Source organism: Nerophis lumbriciformis, linkage group LG21 (genome assembly GCF_033978685.3).
Source record: "Nerophis lumbriciformis linkage group LG21, RoL_Nlum_v2.1, whole genome shotgun sequence".
Lineage (NCBI taxonomy): Eukaryota > Metazoa > Chordata > Actinopteri > Syngnathiformes > Syngnathidae > Nerophis > Nerophis lumbriciformis.
The window spans coordinates 12,140,001-12,155,251 of record NC_084568.2 but is presented as its reverse complement, the minus strand read 5'-3'; the positions used below and the strand labels follow the sequence as shown (position 1 = coordinate 12,155,251).

At 40.4% G+C, this 15,251-nt stretch overlaps 1 protein-coding gene across 1 annotated transcript in view; it reads left to right on the top strand.

Annotated features, from left to right (window-relative positions):
* Positions 1–8,389: 8,389 nt before the first annotated feature.
* The window catches only part of LOC133621143 (B-cell receptor CD22-like), a 52,088-nt gene continuing 45,226 nt past the window's right edge, over positions 8,390–15,251 (top strand). Inside the window, exons 1-5 of the mRNA XM_061983032.2 lie at positions 8,390–8,490; positions 8,928–8,990; positions 11,958–12,196; positions 12,295–12,421; positions 12,502–12,795. Coding sequence (XP_061839016.1) covers positions 8,942–8,990; positions 11,958–12,196; positions 12,295–12,421; positions 12,502–12,795 — 709 coding nt within the window. The 5' untranslated portion in view covers positions 8,390–8,490; positions 8,928–8,941. The remainder of the gene's footprint in view (positions 8,491–8,927; positions 8,991–11,957; positions 12,197–12,294; positions 12,422–12,501; positions 12,796–15,251) is intronic.

The window sequence follows — 15,251 nt, the reverse complement described above, 5'->3', positions numbered from 1 at the left end:
GAATTTGAAAAAAACTATTTTTATTTTTTTTCACTAAAGAAGGGTTCGGTGAATGCGCATATGAAACTGGTGGGGTTCGGTACCTCCAACAAGGTTAGGAACTAGGGATGTCCCGATCCAGGTTTTTGCACTTCCGATCCGATACCGATATTGTTTTTGCACTTCCGATCCGATACCGATACTGACCGATACTGGCCTATCCGAGCGTGTATTAAAGTTTAAAGTTATTTAGCCTACTTAGTTGTCAGAATCATGTTGAAAAGGGTTTAGTACTCTTGATAACAACTAGCCAGCTGAATTAGGGGAGTTTGAATAATACACAATGGTTGGTAACAAGAAACTGACCTGTTTATTCAAGGATAAACACAAAATAGACAAAATTATACATGACAAACAGAAATGGCATCATTGAACTAGGGCTGGGCGATATGGCCTTTTTTTAATATTGCGATATTTTAAGGCCATATCGCGATACATGATATATATGTGGATATTTTGCCTTAGCCTTGAATGAACACTTGATGCATATAATCACAGCAGTATGATGATTCTATGTGTCTACATTAAAACATTCTTCTTCATACTGCATTAATATATGCTACTTTTAAACTTTCATGCAGAGAAGGAAATCACAACTAAAATAATCACTATTTTTTTCATACGGTGTTGATCTGGAAATGTTTGCCTCGGCATTTTGATGGTGTGGACGTGTGGCACCGAATGGAGATAAGCGTCTCGACAGACGTTACAATATTTGAACAATGATGACGAAAACTGTTTTCTCTGTCGTGTCCGTGTGTCGAAAATTGTTATGCGCTTATTTTTTTATTTGATTTTGTGCGTGGCATAGATTTGGCGTGCGCAGAGGACGCTTGAGCAGTGCGCAATTATAAAGGCGCGCACGGCTGCGCTAGCATCACAGCTAACGTTAGCCGTGCTGCTACCTCTCTGCTGGGAGAGGGCGTATACGTATGTGACGTGTGTCGTGAGAGTATGTGACGTGTGTAAGAAGGTGCGCTTGCTGTCTGTGAGAGGGAGACACAGGAAAGAGTGAGAAGAGCCTGTCGTGTAATGCCAGCAGCTAAAAGCAACTGCGTGAGAATCCGCAGACCTGTGGATGTGTTGAAAGTGTGCTGGAAAATGCGGAACGGAAATTAGGGAGCAGCAGAAAAGTGGAATGTATTATTTAAATCGGTGCGTTGGAAAACACGGACCGGAGTTTTTTTTAAACTGAATCTGGATCGGCATTTTCCCATTCCTTGCCGATACGCATTTTTTTGCAAATATCGGCGGCCGATCCGATCCAAATATCGGATCGGGACATCCCTATTAGGAACCACTGATCTATAATATGTTATCTATATTATGTTATTTATTATTATCACACATGACTGCATAGCCTCTTCAACATCCAATCTCACTGTCAAATATGCCGACGACACCACAGTGCTTGGGCTCATCAGTAATAATGATGAGACAGCATACAATGCAGAGGTCCAGACCAGGCTTCATGGTGTGCTAACAATAACTTGGTTCTTAACACTAACAAAACCAAAGAACTAATTGTAGACTTCTGCAGGAAAGGGCAGAACAAACACCCTCCACTTTTAATTAATAACAATCTCGTAGAAAGGGTCAAGCATTTCAAATTCTTAGGGGTGAACATAACAGAAGATCTATGCTGGGACATTAACACTGCTTCTACAGTCGGAAAGGCCCAACAACGTCTTTTTTTTTGTTGAGGAAACTAAAATGCGCAAACATTCCGCAGAAATCAGTGGTCAACTTTTACAACTGTGCCATCAGCAGTGTCCTCACTTACGGATTTTTAGTGTGGTTTTGCTAGCTGCACTAAAGCGAACCAACAGGCCCTCCAGCGAGTGGTTAAAGCGGCGGGGAAAGTTACAAGGACGATACTCCCAGAGATGAGTGCCATGTACACAACATTCTGAAGGACAGATACCACCCAGCACATGGCCTCTTCAACCTGCTGCCCTCTGGAAGGAGGTATAGATCGATTCGCGCCAGGACCACCAGAATGTCTCACAGTCTGTATCCCCAGGCTGTGAGACTGCTAAATGAACAGCCTGCCCCGGACCATCTTATTACCTCACTCTTCACCACCTCAATAATTGTGCTCTGGACATTGCATTGCTGCAACATCAACGTAACACCCATCAGACATCTGACTGTTCCCACCCCCACGTCCCTCTTATCGCGATCTTCCTGACAATGCTAAAATGCTAAAATGTAAACTATTGTCAACCTGCACATCAATGCAGTTTCTATGCCGCTGGACAAAGCTCAAACAAAATCTCGTTCATGTATGACGTAAGTGTTATTATGACAATGACAATAAAGGAATTGATTGATTGATTTATTATTATTATTGTCTATTGTGAGCGAACTGTGGTGCTGAATTTCCCCCAGGGATCAATAAAGTACTTTCTATTCTATTCTAATCCTCACGAAGGGTTAAACAAAAAGGTGGCCGCAAACGAGCGACTTTTCGTGTCTTTCTCGCCATCTCCGGGTCAAAGTGGGATGTCAAAGTTCAATCCAATCCAATCCACTTTATTTATATAGCACATTTAAACAACAAAATGTTTCCAAAGTGCTGCACAACAATATTAAACACAATTAAAAACAATATAAAATAAATATGATTAAAAACAATTTTAAAGGGTAAAACCAATTAAAACAGTAAATAGAAAGCAACATTTTAAAAACACAGAGGACAACAGAGCACCACACAACTCACGTTAGAGATGCGTGGTTTGCGGGCACAACCGCGGATTATCCGCGGATCGGGCGGATGAAATTAAAAAAAATTAGATTTTATCCGCGGGTCGGGTCGGGTCGGGTGGTTGAAATAAAAAAAAAATTGGATTTTAAATAGATTCAGGCGGGTGGCAGTTAAACCAATTCGGAAATATATATACATAGTTAAATGTTGTTACCCACATACGAAAAACGAGCAGGCACCTGCTGCATATGCCACAACAGAAGAAAAAAAAAAAAAAGAGATGGACACTTTTACGGAGCGGAGAAGGGACGCCTCGCCGGGGTCCGGGACCAAGGCCCGTTCCCCCGAGAGGGCCCCACCGGGAGCCGTAGCTGAGGCGATCCGCGAGAAGGGCCCGACGCACGTCCAGGGTCACCACCGCGCCCACCGCACCGACACCCCGCCTTGTCCGCCTTCGCCGCGGCCGGCGTCACGCGCAGCAGGTAAGCAGCTTACCTGCCCGCCACCCCCGTGGCCGGGGGCTCGTAACAGGGGTCACTCCGCGCGCTCTGCCCGCGCAACTTACCTGCCCGCGCAACTTACCTGCCCGCGCAACTTACCTGCCCGCCACCCCTGTTGCCGGGGGCGCGTAACAGGGGTCACTCCGCGCGCAGTGCGCTCACGAAAGGGGTGGGGCTCACCCTGGTTGATATAGACAGCAGCTAGGACGGTGGCCATGGAAGTTGGAACCCGCTAAGGAGTGTGTAACAACCCACCTGCCGAATAAACTAGCCCTGAAAATGGATGGCGCTGGAGCGTCGGGCCCATATACCCGGCCGTCACCGGCAGCGAGACGCGCTTGGAGGTGCGCTCAGCGCGGCTCCCATATGATTGCGCACTGGTGTGCGTCTGGGTCGTGACAGCGTGGCACGCGAATGTCTGTGCTGCATTGGATCAGTCTCCTTTCTTTAACAGGCAAAAGCTTTATAACCTCACTAATGCCTTGTATCGTCTATATTAGATATATAACAACGGGCGGGTGCGGGCGGATGCGGTTCTGATCAAATGTTAGATCGGGTGGATTGCGGATGGTTGACGACTTTCTGATGCGGTTGCGGATGAAATAATTGCCTATCCGCGCATCTCTAACTCACGTAGTGTTAAAAGCCAGAGAATAAAAGTGGGTCTTAAGACGAGACTTAAAACACTCCACTGTGGGAGCAGTTCGAACATGGAGGGGCAGAGTGTTCCAGAGCTTAGGGCCGACCACAGAGAAGGCCCTGTCTCCCCTGGTTTTAAGTCTCGTCTTGGACACCACGAGCTGGAGCTGGCTCTCGGACCTCAGAGCGCGCGCAGGATTGTAAGTTTGGATGAGGTCCGAGATATACTGAGGTGCCAGTCCATGTAAAGCTTTAAAAACAAACAGCAAGGTTTTAAAATCAATTCTAAAATGAACAGGGAGCCAGTGCAAACTCTCAAGGATTGGGGTTATATGCTGGCGTCTCCTGGCCCCTGTTAAAAGTCGTGCTGCCGCATTCTGGACTAACTGCAACCGGGAGAGAGCTTTTTGGCTAATGCCAGCATAAAGTGCATTGCAGTAGCCCATAGCAAAAATGTGCTTGCTCATCTGTTGCTTAATCTCGTATCTTGAGAACATTTTGAGCTTCTCATATCTGTCTAATTCTGTGATCAATTGTTTCTCTTTTATTGCTCCTAAGGGACCCTTAGGAGCAATAAATAAGCTAAAAAGAGACAAGACATCACTGAGACAAAGGAGGTTGAGTTGAGACAACCATTTGAGCAATATTTGAGAAGTGGGATACACTGAGGAGAGCTCATATATGTATGCCACTGATCTCAATTATGTCTCATTTATTTTGAAGGAGAATTAAAGAGAAAGAAATGAGATGTATGAGCACTAAAAGAGATCTTATGTATGTCTCTTTCATGTCTTGATTATTTCTCTTAAATGTCTTAACAAAGCCATACTAGTCCAGGCGACTTGAAATAAAAGCATGCACGACTTGTTCAAAAAGGTTAAAAGATAAAAACGGTTTTACCTTTGCTAAAAGACGAAGATGATAAAAACACGATTTTAAAACGCCATTGACTTGTTTGTCAAGTTTAAAATCACTGTTTATAGTGACGCCAAGGCTGATGACTTTGGGACGCACATAATTTTGCAATGGTCCCAAGTCAGTGAGGGCCGGACCAAACACTAAAATTTCCGTTTTTCCCTCATTCAGTTGACCAACTTGTGGATTTATGTCCACAACCTTCTACTATCCCAGTAAGAGGCATGATTTATAATTTACAATTAACTTTCATCAACTCAGTGTCACACCTGGGTGAAGTCTTGTCTGGGTTTCGTCTGGTTTCATGTTGTCTTGTCATTTCCTGTTTTATTTTGAAAGGTTAACTCTCCCTCTTGTTTCAGGTCACTTGCTCTTCCTCCCGTTTCACTGGTCTGATGTCTCTCCTGATTGCCTGATTGTGCCCACCTGTGTCACCCTCCCTCATGTGTATAAATGTCTCGTCCTCCTCTTGTCTTGTGCCGGAGTATATCGTCTCGTCCCGTACCGCCAGCCTTCGTCCACAGTCTCGAACCAAGTTGCTACCCACACAGCAGAAGACTCCTATGCGGATCCGCCTTCAAGTCGCCCAACCCGCGTTACTGTCACATTCGTTTTGGCTCCGCCTAGAGGATCCGCTCCACCTCTGGAAATTGTACGGTCAGACAGCGGATCCTGAGCGGACCCGTGTCTGATTCGCGTACGCGGACGCGCAAACTAAACCGGCGCGCTCCGCCTAGAGTATAGGCTCCGCCTACGCGGATACTGAGCCGACCAATGTCTGACCCGCGGACGTGGACGCGCCTACTAGTGTGTACGCGCATGAGCCAAGATCGATCATTTCTGGATTTTCTTGGCTGGAACACGAACGTAAGTATAGATTTATTGATTTATTGCTAAAGATCGGCCTTTGTGTTTCCATCATCATTTATGTATGATTGTAATGACGTTTGATATTAGGATTAGCAGTAAAACGTTATATTCTGTAAAAAAAAAAGGCTATTTTATTTAAAATGGAATAGCAATTTTGGCAGAATATGTTATGGTAGTTAAATAAAGTTTCTTTGCTGTGTATTTTTCTTGATGCGACGCTCGGAGCTGGTAAGTGACGTTGTTAAATTGTTGTAAAAACCGGACTTTTATATGCTAAATGCTGCCGCTAGCATTAAGCTAATCCACATGGGTTAGCATTAAGATATATATAGGCAGTTATTACGGTGTTTCCTGGTCTCGTGAGTTTGCGCACGGGACAAAAACTCTGTGTCTGTGTGGACATCTTGTGTGCCGCTGTGGTAGAGTGTGTATTATGGTTGTTAAATTGTTGTAAAAACCGGACTTTTACATGCTAAATGCTGCCGCTAGCATTAAGCTAATCCACATGGGTTAGCTTAATGCTAGCGACAGTTGTTACGGTGTTTCCTGGTCTCGTGAGTTTGCGCACGGGCCAAAAACTCTGTCTGTGTGGACATCTTGTGTGCCGCTGTGACATTAATATGAGTGTGCATTATTTCTTTCTTTATTCTTTAGTGGAGAGAGATCCTGTTTACTGTGGACTGTGTGTGACGCCCTGTTTTTGTTTCCATTCAAAAAAAGTATGTCTGTTATGAGTTTTTTGGCATGGTTAATTGTAGAAAAGAATATAAAATGAGTGGGAAAAATGAGGTACATTGCTGCACATATTTTCTTAATTTATATTTTTGTTATTTGCTGATGTATATGTTTTATATACTGTTGTTTTTTAAATTAATTTATTAGAGACAATTTTATGCTTTATTTACTTTTTTTAAATTATTATTTTATTTATTATTATTATTTCCACATGTAAGCATAAATAATTGAGTTGAGTGAGCACTGATCACGCTGGGAGCTGTGGAGAGAGATCTTGTTTACTGTGGACTGTGTGTGACGCCCTGTTTTTGTTTCCATTCAAAAAAAGAAAAGGTGAATAAATCCTCCACGACTCAACTCCTGTGTGTGCATCACTATAAAAGACACAATGTAGAACAGTGACTGTTACATATATAATGTATAATGTAAAGTGTCTATCTGCAATCTTTATAATTAAAATGAATGAATTAGAAATTATTTTAATCACTGTTTACATCAGTTCAGACAACTAATGTATTTTGCGCCTGTTCATAATTTCTTATGCGACTGTATGGAACTTGGTCCCATCTTCTATTTTGTGTGTTTTGCAGCATCATCTACTGCCTGGATTTTTGCCTGCAACTGCTCCTGCTGCGTTCGCTTAATCAAGTAAGATACTTTCTGGTTTGTTAAAATGTAATGTTGCTTACACATTTTTCTAGCAGCTCTTGGTCTATTCAGGGGGCCGAATCAAGAAGTGCACCCACAATTTAACGTTGCCCTATATCTTGTCTAGTTTGTAGCAATGAAACAAGACAACACCACCATTTAACAATGTATTTATTTAAATATAACATTAGAAACAATGATCAATGATCAACTTTACTGTATTTTCTTGTCTTTTAGCGCAAACATGAATAGAAAGACTGTGGCTGTCTCTTTATCAACCTTAAGACGAAGGACACGTGTAGACGTTCAAAAAAGGCTTCATCATTGTGGTATGCACCCCTTGGCATACCTTCAAGTACCCCCATTTGAGAACCACTGCTCTATTGTATCAAAGCTAGATTCTGTAGCCGCTTTGTTTTAATCACTCTGTTCAAAGAGATTTCAAAGAAAACTGTTTTAAGTAAAGCCTGTGTCAATTGTCCCCCTTCTGCACCTGAGTCCTCATTCTCGCCAAGGCATAGCACTCAGAAGCGATGCAGCAGCTCAATATGCCAATATAGCAGCATAAGCTGGTTAGCTCTATAAAAATAGTCTGTCTGCGTTAGCGATTATAAGACCAATATCGCCAATACTTGGTTAATATTCAGCTCACGACATGTAGATGGAGTATTGTTATTTTGGATGTTCTTGAGTGGACTTTGTGGGCGGGATAGAGTAGCTCCCATTGGCTGCGTTGTTAGCTGACTTTTGCTAGCATTTATTTAAGACTTAGAATGCATAAAACAAATGAACACGTGTGTTCTTGTGGATTGTGAATGATAGACACAATTCCAAAACAAGTGCTGTTCTCCTTTTAAGATAACCCTCCCCTTCTTAATGTATAATAAATATGACTGGCAGTATTGCATATTTCTGCTTTTTTGGGGGGGGGAGGGTTTAGACTCTGTGGGGGAAAAAAAATGCATTTCCCTTTTAAAAAATGTTTTAAAACGCATCAAATGTCAAAACAGGTTGTCGTGTTATTTCTGTCATTGCTACATTCTCTTTGGTTAATTTCAGGATGTCTTTCAAAATCACTCTTGAAACATTTTAAAAGTAATTTCCTGTATTTTCCTCCCCCATAAAAAGAACTGCATGGACTTTCTTTGAAAACGTTATTGAAAAAAACAACTATTTCTACTCGGTATCTGATTTTATTGAACTTTAGTTCAACTTTTTAGTTAAATTGTGCAAGATTTATTCCAATGTGTTGGAAAAAAATAGCAACAGTTCTTGACACACACACACACACACACACACACACACACACACACACACCCATCAATGAGATGAGTGTGCTGGTGTGTGGTCATGGACTGTTAGACAACTCAGCGCCAGTAAAGAGGCTCTCTGAATTGAAAGACGCGAGCTGAACACACACACTGTTCACTCTTTAAGGTAAGAAATGCAACATTTGAATACATCTGTATATTTCACTTTCACTTCTCTAAAGTGTTGAAACTTTGTCGTCTTCAGTCTATTTTCCGTAAAGCAACATGAGTGTGTGAATATATCCATACACTATTGGATTGCAGTTTAATTTTTTTTGGAAGTGATCATCTGCTAAAGTATTAAACTATTACATATAGAATTGTTTCATAGTATGTAATATATTGTGTATGGTATATCCTATTACATTTATGTACAGCTATATTTGTTTCATTTTTTACAGCCTGTATAAAAGATACTTTGCTGTTTTTTATTCATTAAAATATATTTTAGTTTACATAATTTTGTATAATTTTACCATAAAAACTGTCAAATGTATTATTATTATTATTATTTATTTGCAATAACCTACAGCCAAGCATTATTTGAATTTTTTTTTTAACTAGGAGAGAAAAGCAAAATGATAGACCTTGCTGTCAAGGTTTTTCTGCTTTGCTGCCTGTTTGAAGGTAGGTCTCTTTCTTTCAATTATTTCACATTTTGGAGTGTTTATTTTGTCATTTTTTTGTCAAGTATTTTTCTATTGCACAAACACACTTATGTTATTCATTATTAGGCCCGGGCAGTGGAGCAAGCACTGTAAGGGCCCTATTGAAATTGCAATTGTAAATATTATTATTAGTATTATAATAATAATTATAATTTTTTTAATAATAATAGTTATCGTTATTATTATAATTACAATAATACTAATGTGGGATCTGAGCAGAGTATGTCGTCGTGGCTTGTGCAGCCCTTTGAGACGTTTGTGATTAAGGGCTGAATAAGTAAACTTTGATTGATTGATTATTTTTATAATAATAATAAAAACTTTAATAATAATTTGATCCTAATAATAATATATATATACAGTCGTGGTCAAGAGTTTACATACACATACATATTGCTGGGTTTTGTGGCCAAACAGCTAAATTTTGTTTCATCTGACATCACATGGACAAAGATAAGAGCTTCTGGAGGAAAGTTCTGTGGTCAGATGAAACAAAAATTGAGCTGTTTGGCCACAATACCCAGCAATATGTTTGAAGGAGAAAGGACGAGGCCTTTAATCCCAGGAACACCATGCCTACCGTCAAGAATGGTGGTGGTAGTATTATGCTCTGGGCTTGTTTTGCTGCCAATGGAACTGGTGCTTTATAGAGAGTAAATGGGACAATGAAAAAGGAAGATTACCTCTAAATTCTTCAGGACAACCTAAAATCATCAGCCCGGAGGTTGGGTCTTGGGTGCAGTTGGGTGTTCCAACAGGACAATGACCCCAAACACATGTTAAAAGTGGTAAAGGAATGGCTAAATCAGTCTAGAATGAAGGTTTTAGAATGGCCTTCCCAAAGTCCTGACTTAAACGTGTGGACAATGCTGAAGAAACAAGTCCATGTCAGAAAACCAACAAATTTAGTTGAACTGCACCAATTTTGTCAAGAGGAGTGGTCAAAAATTCAACCGGAAGCTACCAAAAGTGCCTTATTGCAGTGAAACTTGCCAAGGGACATGTAAGCAAATATTAACATTGCTGTATGTATACTTTTGACCCTGCAGTGTCATGTTCTGTGGTCATGTTTTGTTTAGTTATGTTCTGCTTGGTTTTTGGACACTTTTTAGTTCTTGTTTTTACTCCCTTGCCTTGTCACCATGACGACCATTAGTTTCACCTGTTGCACGTTTTGCACTCGCGCACCTGTTGTCAATCATGTCTGTATTATTTAAGCCGATAGTTGCCAGGAAGTCAGCCTGGCGACATTAATTCTGTTTGCTTCTGCTACCCTTGTCACCCGTGCGTTCATTCCAAGCCATTGTTCCATGCACCTTTTTCATGCCACAGTAAGTGTTGTATATTTCATGTTCATAGTTTTTGCCTTTGTGCTAGTCTTTTGTTTTCATTAGCCAAGTTTGTACATCCGCCTTTGTGCGCGCCTTTAGTTTGTACCTTTTGTTAGTGTTCAAATAAAATATGTCCTTACCTTCACGCCATGTCCACTCCAACTTTACTTGCATCTCGGGAAAACAAACACCCCATAGTCCACGTCGTGACAAGCAGATTTGGTCACATTTTCAGTAGACCCATAATAAATTAAATTAATAAAAGAACCAAACTTCATGAATGTTTTTTGTGGAAAAACAAGTATGTGCTCCAATCACTCTATCACAAAAAAATAAGAGTTGTAGAACTTATTGGAGACAGCCATGACATTATGTTCTTTACAAGTGTATGTAAACTTTTGACCACGACTGTGTATATATATATATATATATATATATATATATATATATATATATATATATATATATATATATATACATTTAATTCACTTCAATAATTATACTTTTTTAATTATTATAATAATCATAACAATATTAACTATAAGTTTTATAAATACAATAATAGCAATCATTATTATAACTATTATAATAATACATATTATTATTGTAATAATTATAATCATTATATTAATTATTATTGTATAATTATAATCATAACTATCGTTATTTTATTATAATAAGTATTACGATTATAATAATTATAATTAGTATTATTTTATTATGATTATTTTTATAATTATGATTATAATAATTACAATAATTATAGTCACAACTATTATTATTTTATTATAATAAGTATTATTATGATTATAATAATTACAATAATTATAATTACCGTATTTTTCGGAGCCGAAAATGCATAATAAAGAAGGAAAAAAACTATATATAAAATCGCACTGGAGCCCGGCCAAACTATGAAAAAAAACTGCGACTTTTTGTCCGAAAAATACAGTACTATTATTTTATTATTATTTTTATAATAATTATGATTAGAATAATTACAATAATTATAATTATTATTATAAAACTTTCTAATATTAATTATTATAATAATTTATTAATTCAAAATAATACTACTTATTAGTTATATTATAATTATTATCATAGTAATAATTACGATGATAAGTGTAATAGTATTAATAAAAACATAAGTATGATAATTATAATAAATATAACAATAATAATAATTTGTATTATTATTTTTACTAGAATAATCATAGTTGTATTAATAACAATGATTGTTGTTATTAAGTCACTTTGGACACATTTTTGAGGAACTTAGCGTGCACAAAAACTCACCAAATTTTACAAGCCCGCCATGTAGTGGCTAATTAAATATTTTGGCGGTCCAGTACCTCTAGCGCAACCTTTCATGTTGTAAAAATGTAACCCTTCAGCCCAGATTAATGTATCGTCCCAAACAATCGCTGGAGAACGCCCATCATGACAGGTAAAAGTCCCAAGATCCCATATCTGAAAAACGAACGGGAAGTCGGCCCTTTTCAGGCCAAAAACGGGGGTCGTACTTTGACGAACTACTCCTGGCGACGCGGTTCAAATGACATTCGCTCCTTATCGGTGTTTTTGCACGTCAGGCAGTCGGTGCCAGGATTGGGCGACCTTCATGCCGACCAGCGTGGAGGGTCTGGTCGGCTCCTGCGTGAAGATCCCCTGCGGGTTCACCTTGCCTCCTGAACGGGAGGCTGACTTGGACGACACCTGTCGAGCCATATGGAGGAAGGGCTACTACAGGACGGTTGTGTTCGACTCCAGCCGCACCGGGGAGAGGACCGACTCGGACCTCCTGCAGGGAAACCTCACCGGGAACTTGAAGGTACGTTGAAGAAAATGAGGGCAGACCTCCACCAAGGTCAAATAATCAACCATGAGGAACTGTATTAGATACCATGCAAATAAATGTCTCACTACCAGGATCGGGACTGCACCACCATCCTGCACAACGTGTTGTCCAAGCATGACGATTATTATTACTTCAGACTGGAGTGTGACGACGTCAAGTTCAACTTTTTCGACACTAGTGTGACTTTGAACATCAGAGGTGGTCTTTGTTTCTCGTCCTCCCCCCGGTGTCCGGCCGCTGCCGTGTCCAATCGTGTCTTCATGTTCTTCCTGCAGCAGACTCTCCCCCCAGGCCCGACATCGTGGCCAACAACGGCGATATAAAGGAGGGCGACACGCTGACGTTGCAGTGCAAGGCCCTCGCTCATTGTCCCTTGCTGCCTCCCGCTCTGACGTGGACGCCACGGCTGGCCGACATCCAGGAGACGCTGGAAGGACCCGAGGTGATGTCTGTGATGGCGGTGACCGCCACTTACCTCCACAACAATGTCGAGGTCTCCTGCACGGCGCGCTACACGAGACAAGATGGACGACGCGACATCACCCAGAGGAGTTTGACCCTTCGTGTTGGCTGTGAGTTGTTCTTTTTCTTTTGTTCTTTGGAAGCAAACAATCACTGTTGTGTTTTTAAGAAGGTCATGCTTAAACTTCAAACAATTGAAAGATTTCATCACGAATAGTTGCATTTTTGTTCATAGTTAACTCAAAATTAATCAAGATTAATCGCATCATCATTAGTAAGTGTGCCCAAACCAGGGGTGTCCAAACTTTTTGACTTGGGGGCCGCATTGTCATGACGGGGTTTTTTTCGCAGCTTAATGCGAGATTTGTTCTCCCGGGATGCAATCGGACTATACCGGACAAGGTAGGAACATTTTTAATTATGACTCTCAAAGAGGTACAAACAAAAAGCGCTCAAGGCGAAGGCACAACTTAACGCAGGAAACAAAAGCTAAGACTTAGCATAAACTATGGACATGAAACAAGAAAAACGAGCATGAAACTATGGCATGAATCAATCACATGAATACAAGCATGGAACTATCATGAAAAGAACAATGTCGCCAGCACGACTAACTGGCAAAGACAGGCTTAAATAATAGTCTCTGATTAGAGCAGGTGCGTGATCCGAACACATGAGGCAGGTGAAATTAATCAGTCGTCATGGAAACTAAAACAAACAAGGGTGCACAAAAACAGGAACTTGGAGTCCAAAACTAACAGAACATAACTAAACAAAACATGATCCGGACCACGGATCATGACACGCATTGGGCTAAAAAAATTTGAAAGCCGACTGCATGTAATATATATAAATACATATATATAAATATACATATATATACACACTATATTGCCAAAAGTATTTGGCCAGCCATCCAAATGATGAGAATCAGGTGCCCTAATCACTTGGCCCGGTGTATAAAAACAAGCACTTAGGCATGCAGACTGTTTCTACAAACATTTGGAAAGAATGGGCCGCTCTCAGTGATTTCCAGCATGGAACTGTCATAGGATGCCACCTGTGCAACAAATCCAATCGTTAAATTTCCTCGCTCCTAAATATTCCAAAGTCAACTTTATTATAAGAAAAGTGAAGAGTTTGGGAACAACAGCAACTCAGCCACCAAGTGGTAGGCCACGTAAACTGAGAGAGAGGGGTCAGCGCATGCTGAAGCGCATAGTGCAAAGACTTTCTGCACAGTCAGTTGCTACAGAGCTCCAAACTTCATGTGACCTTCCAATTAGCCCACGTACAGTACGCAGAGAGCTTCATGGAATGGGTTTCCATGGCCAAGCAGCTTTATCTAAGCCATACATCACCAAGTCCAATGCAAAGCGTGGGATGCAGTGGTGTAAAGCACGTCGCCACTGGACTCTAGAGCAGTGGAGATGCTTTCTCTGGAGTGATGAATTACACTTTTCCATCTGGCAATCTGATGGACGAGTCTGGGTTTGGAGGTTGCCAGGAGAACGCTACATTTCGGACTGCATTGTGCCGAGTGTGAAATTTGGTGGAGGAGAAATTATGGTGTGGGGTTGTTTTTCAGGAAATGGGCTTGGCCCCTTAGTTCCAGTAAAAGGAACTTTGAATGCTCCAGGATACCAAAATATTTTGGACAATTCCATGGGATGGCACTTCAAGTTCATATGTGAGTCAAGGCAGGTGGCCAAATACATTTGGCAAATATAGTGTGTGTGTGTGTATGTATGTGTATATATATATATATATATATATATATATATATATATATATATATATATATATATATATATATATATATATATATATGTATGTGTGGGAAAAAAAATCACAAGACTATTTCATCTCTACAGGCCTGTTTCATGAGGGGGGGTTCCCTCAATCATCAGGAGATTTTAATGGGAGCATTCACATAGAGTGGGTGGGTACAGGCTGGCGTAGGGGCGTGGTGATTGGCTCATGTGTTACTACCTAGGAAGTGTTTCCGTCTGGCGGCATGCTGTTACAATTTCGCTGCGCTTGTTGAGGGATGACAGGTCTGGACGGTAAATAATAAACAGTTTCTCTTTCAAGCATAGGTTGCATCTTTTATTACCACTATTGTAAGGTGTGCTGGATGCAAGAATTTGCCATGTTATTGAATATTCAACATTATTGTCTTTGAGGTCCCAAATGTGTTTGCTGAGTTCTGTGGTATTCCGCAGGTTTTGGTTCCTGAAAGAAGCCTTGTGATTGTTCCATCTGGTTTTGAATTCTCCCTCGGTTAATCCTACATATGTGTCGGATGTGTTAATGTCCTTGCGTATTACCTTAGATTGGTAGACAACTGATGTTTGTAAGCACCCCCCGTTGAGAGGGCAATCAGGTTTCTTTCGACAGTTACAGCCTTTGTTGGTTTTGGAGTCGCTCTGTCCGGGGGCCGACGGCTCATTTGCAATTGTTTTGTTGTGGTTTGAGATGATTTGTCGTATATTGTTCATACAGCTGTAGCTCAATTTAATGTTGTTCTTGTTGAATACTTTTCTTAGGGTGTTGTCTTCGGGAA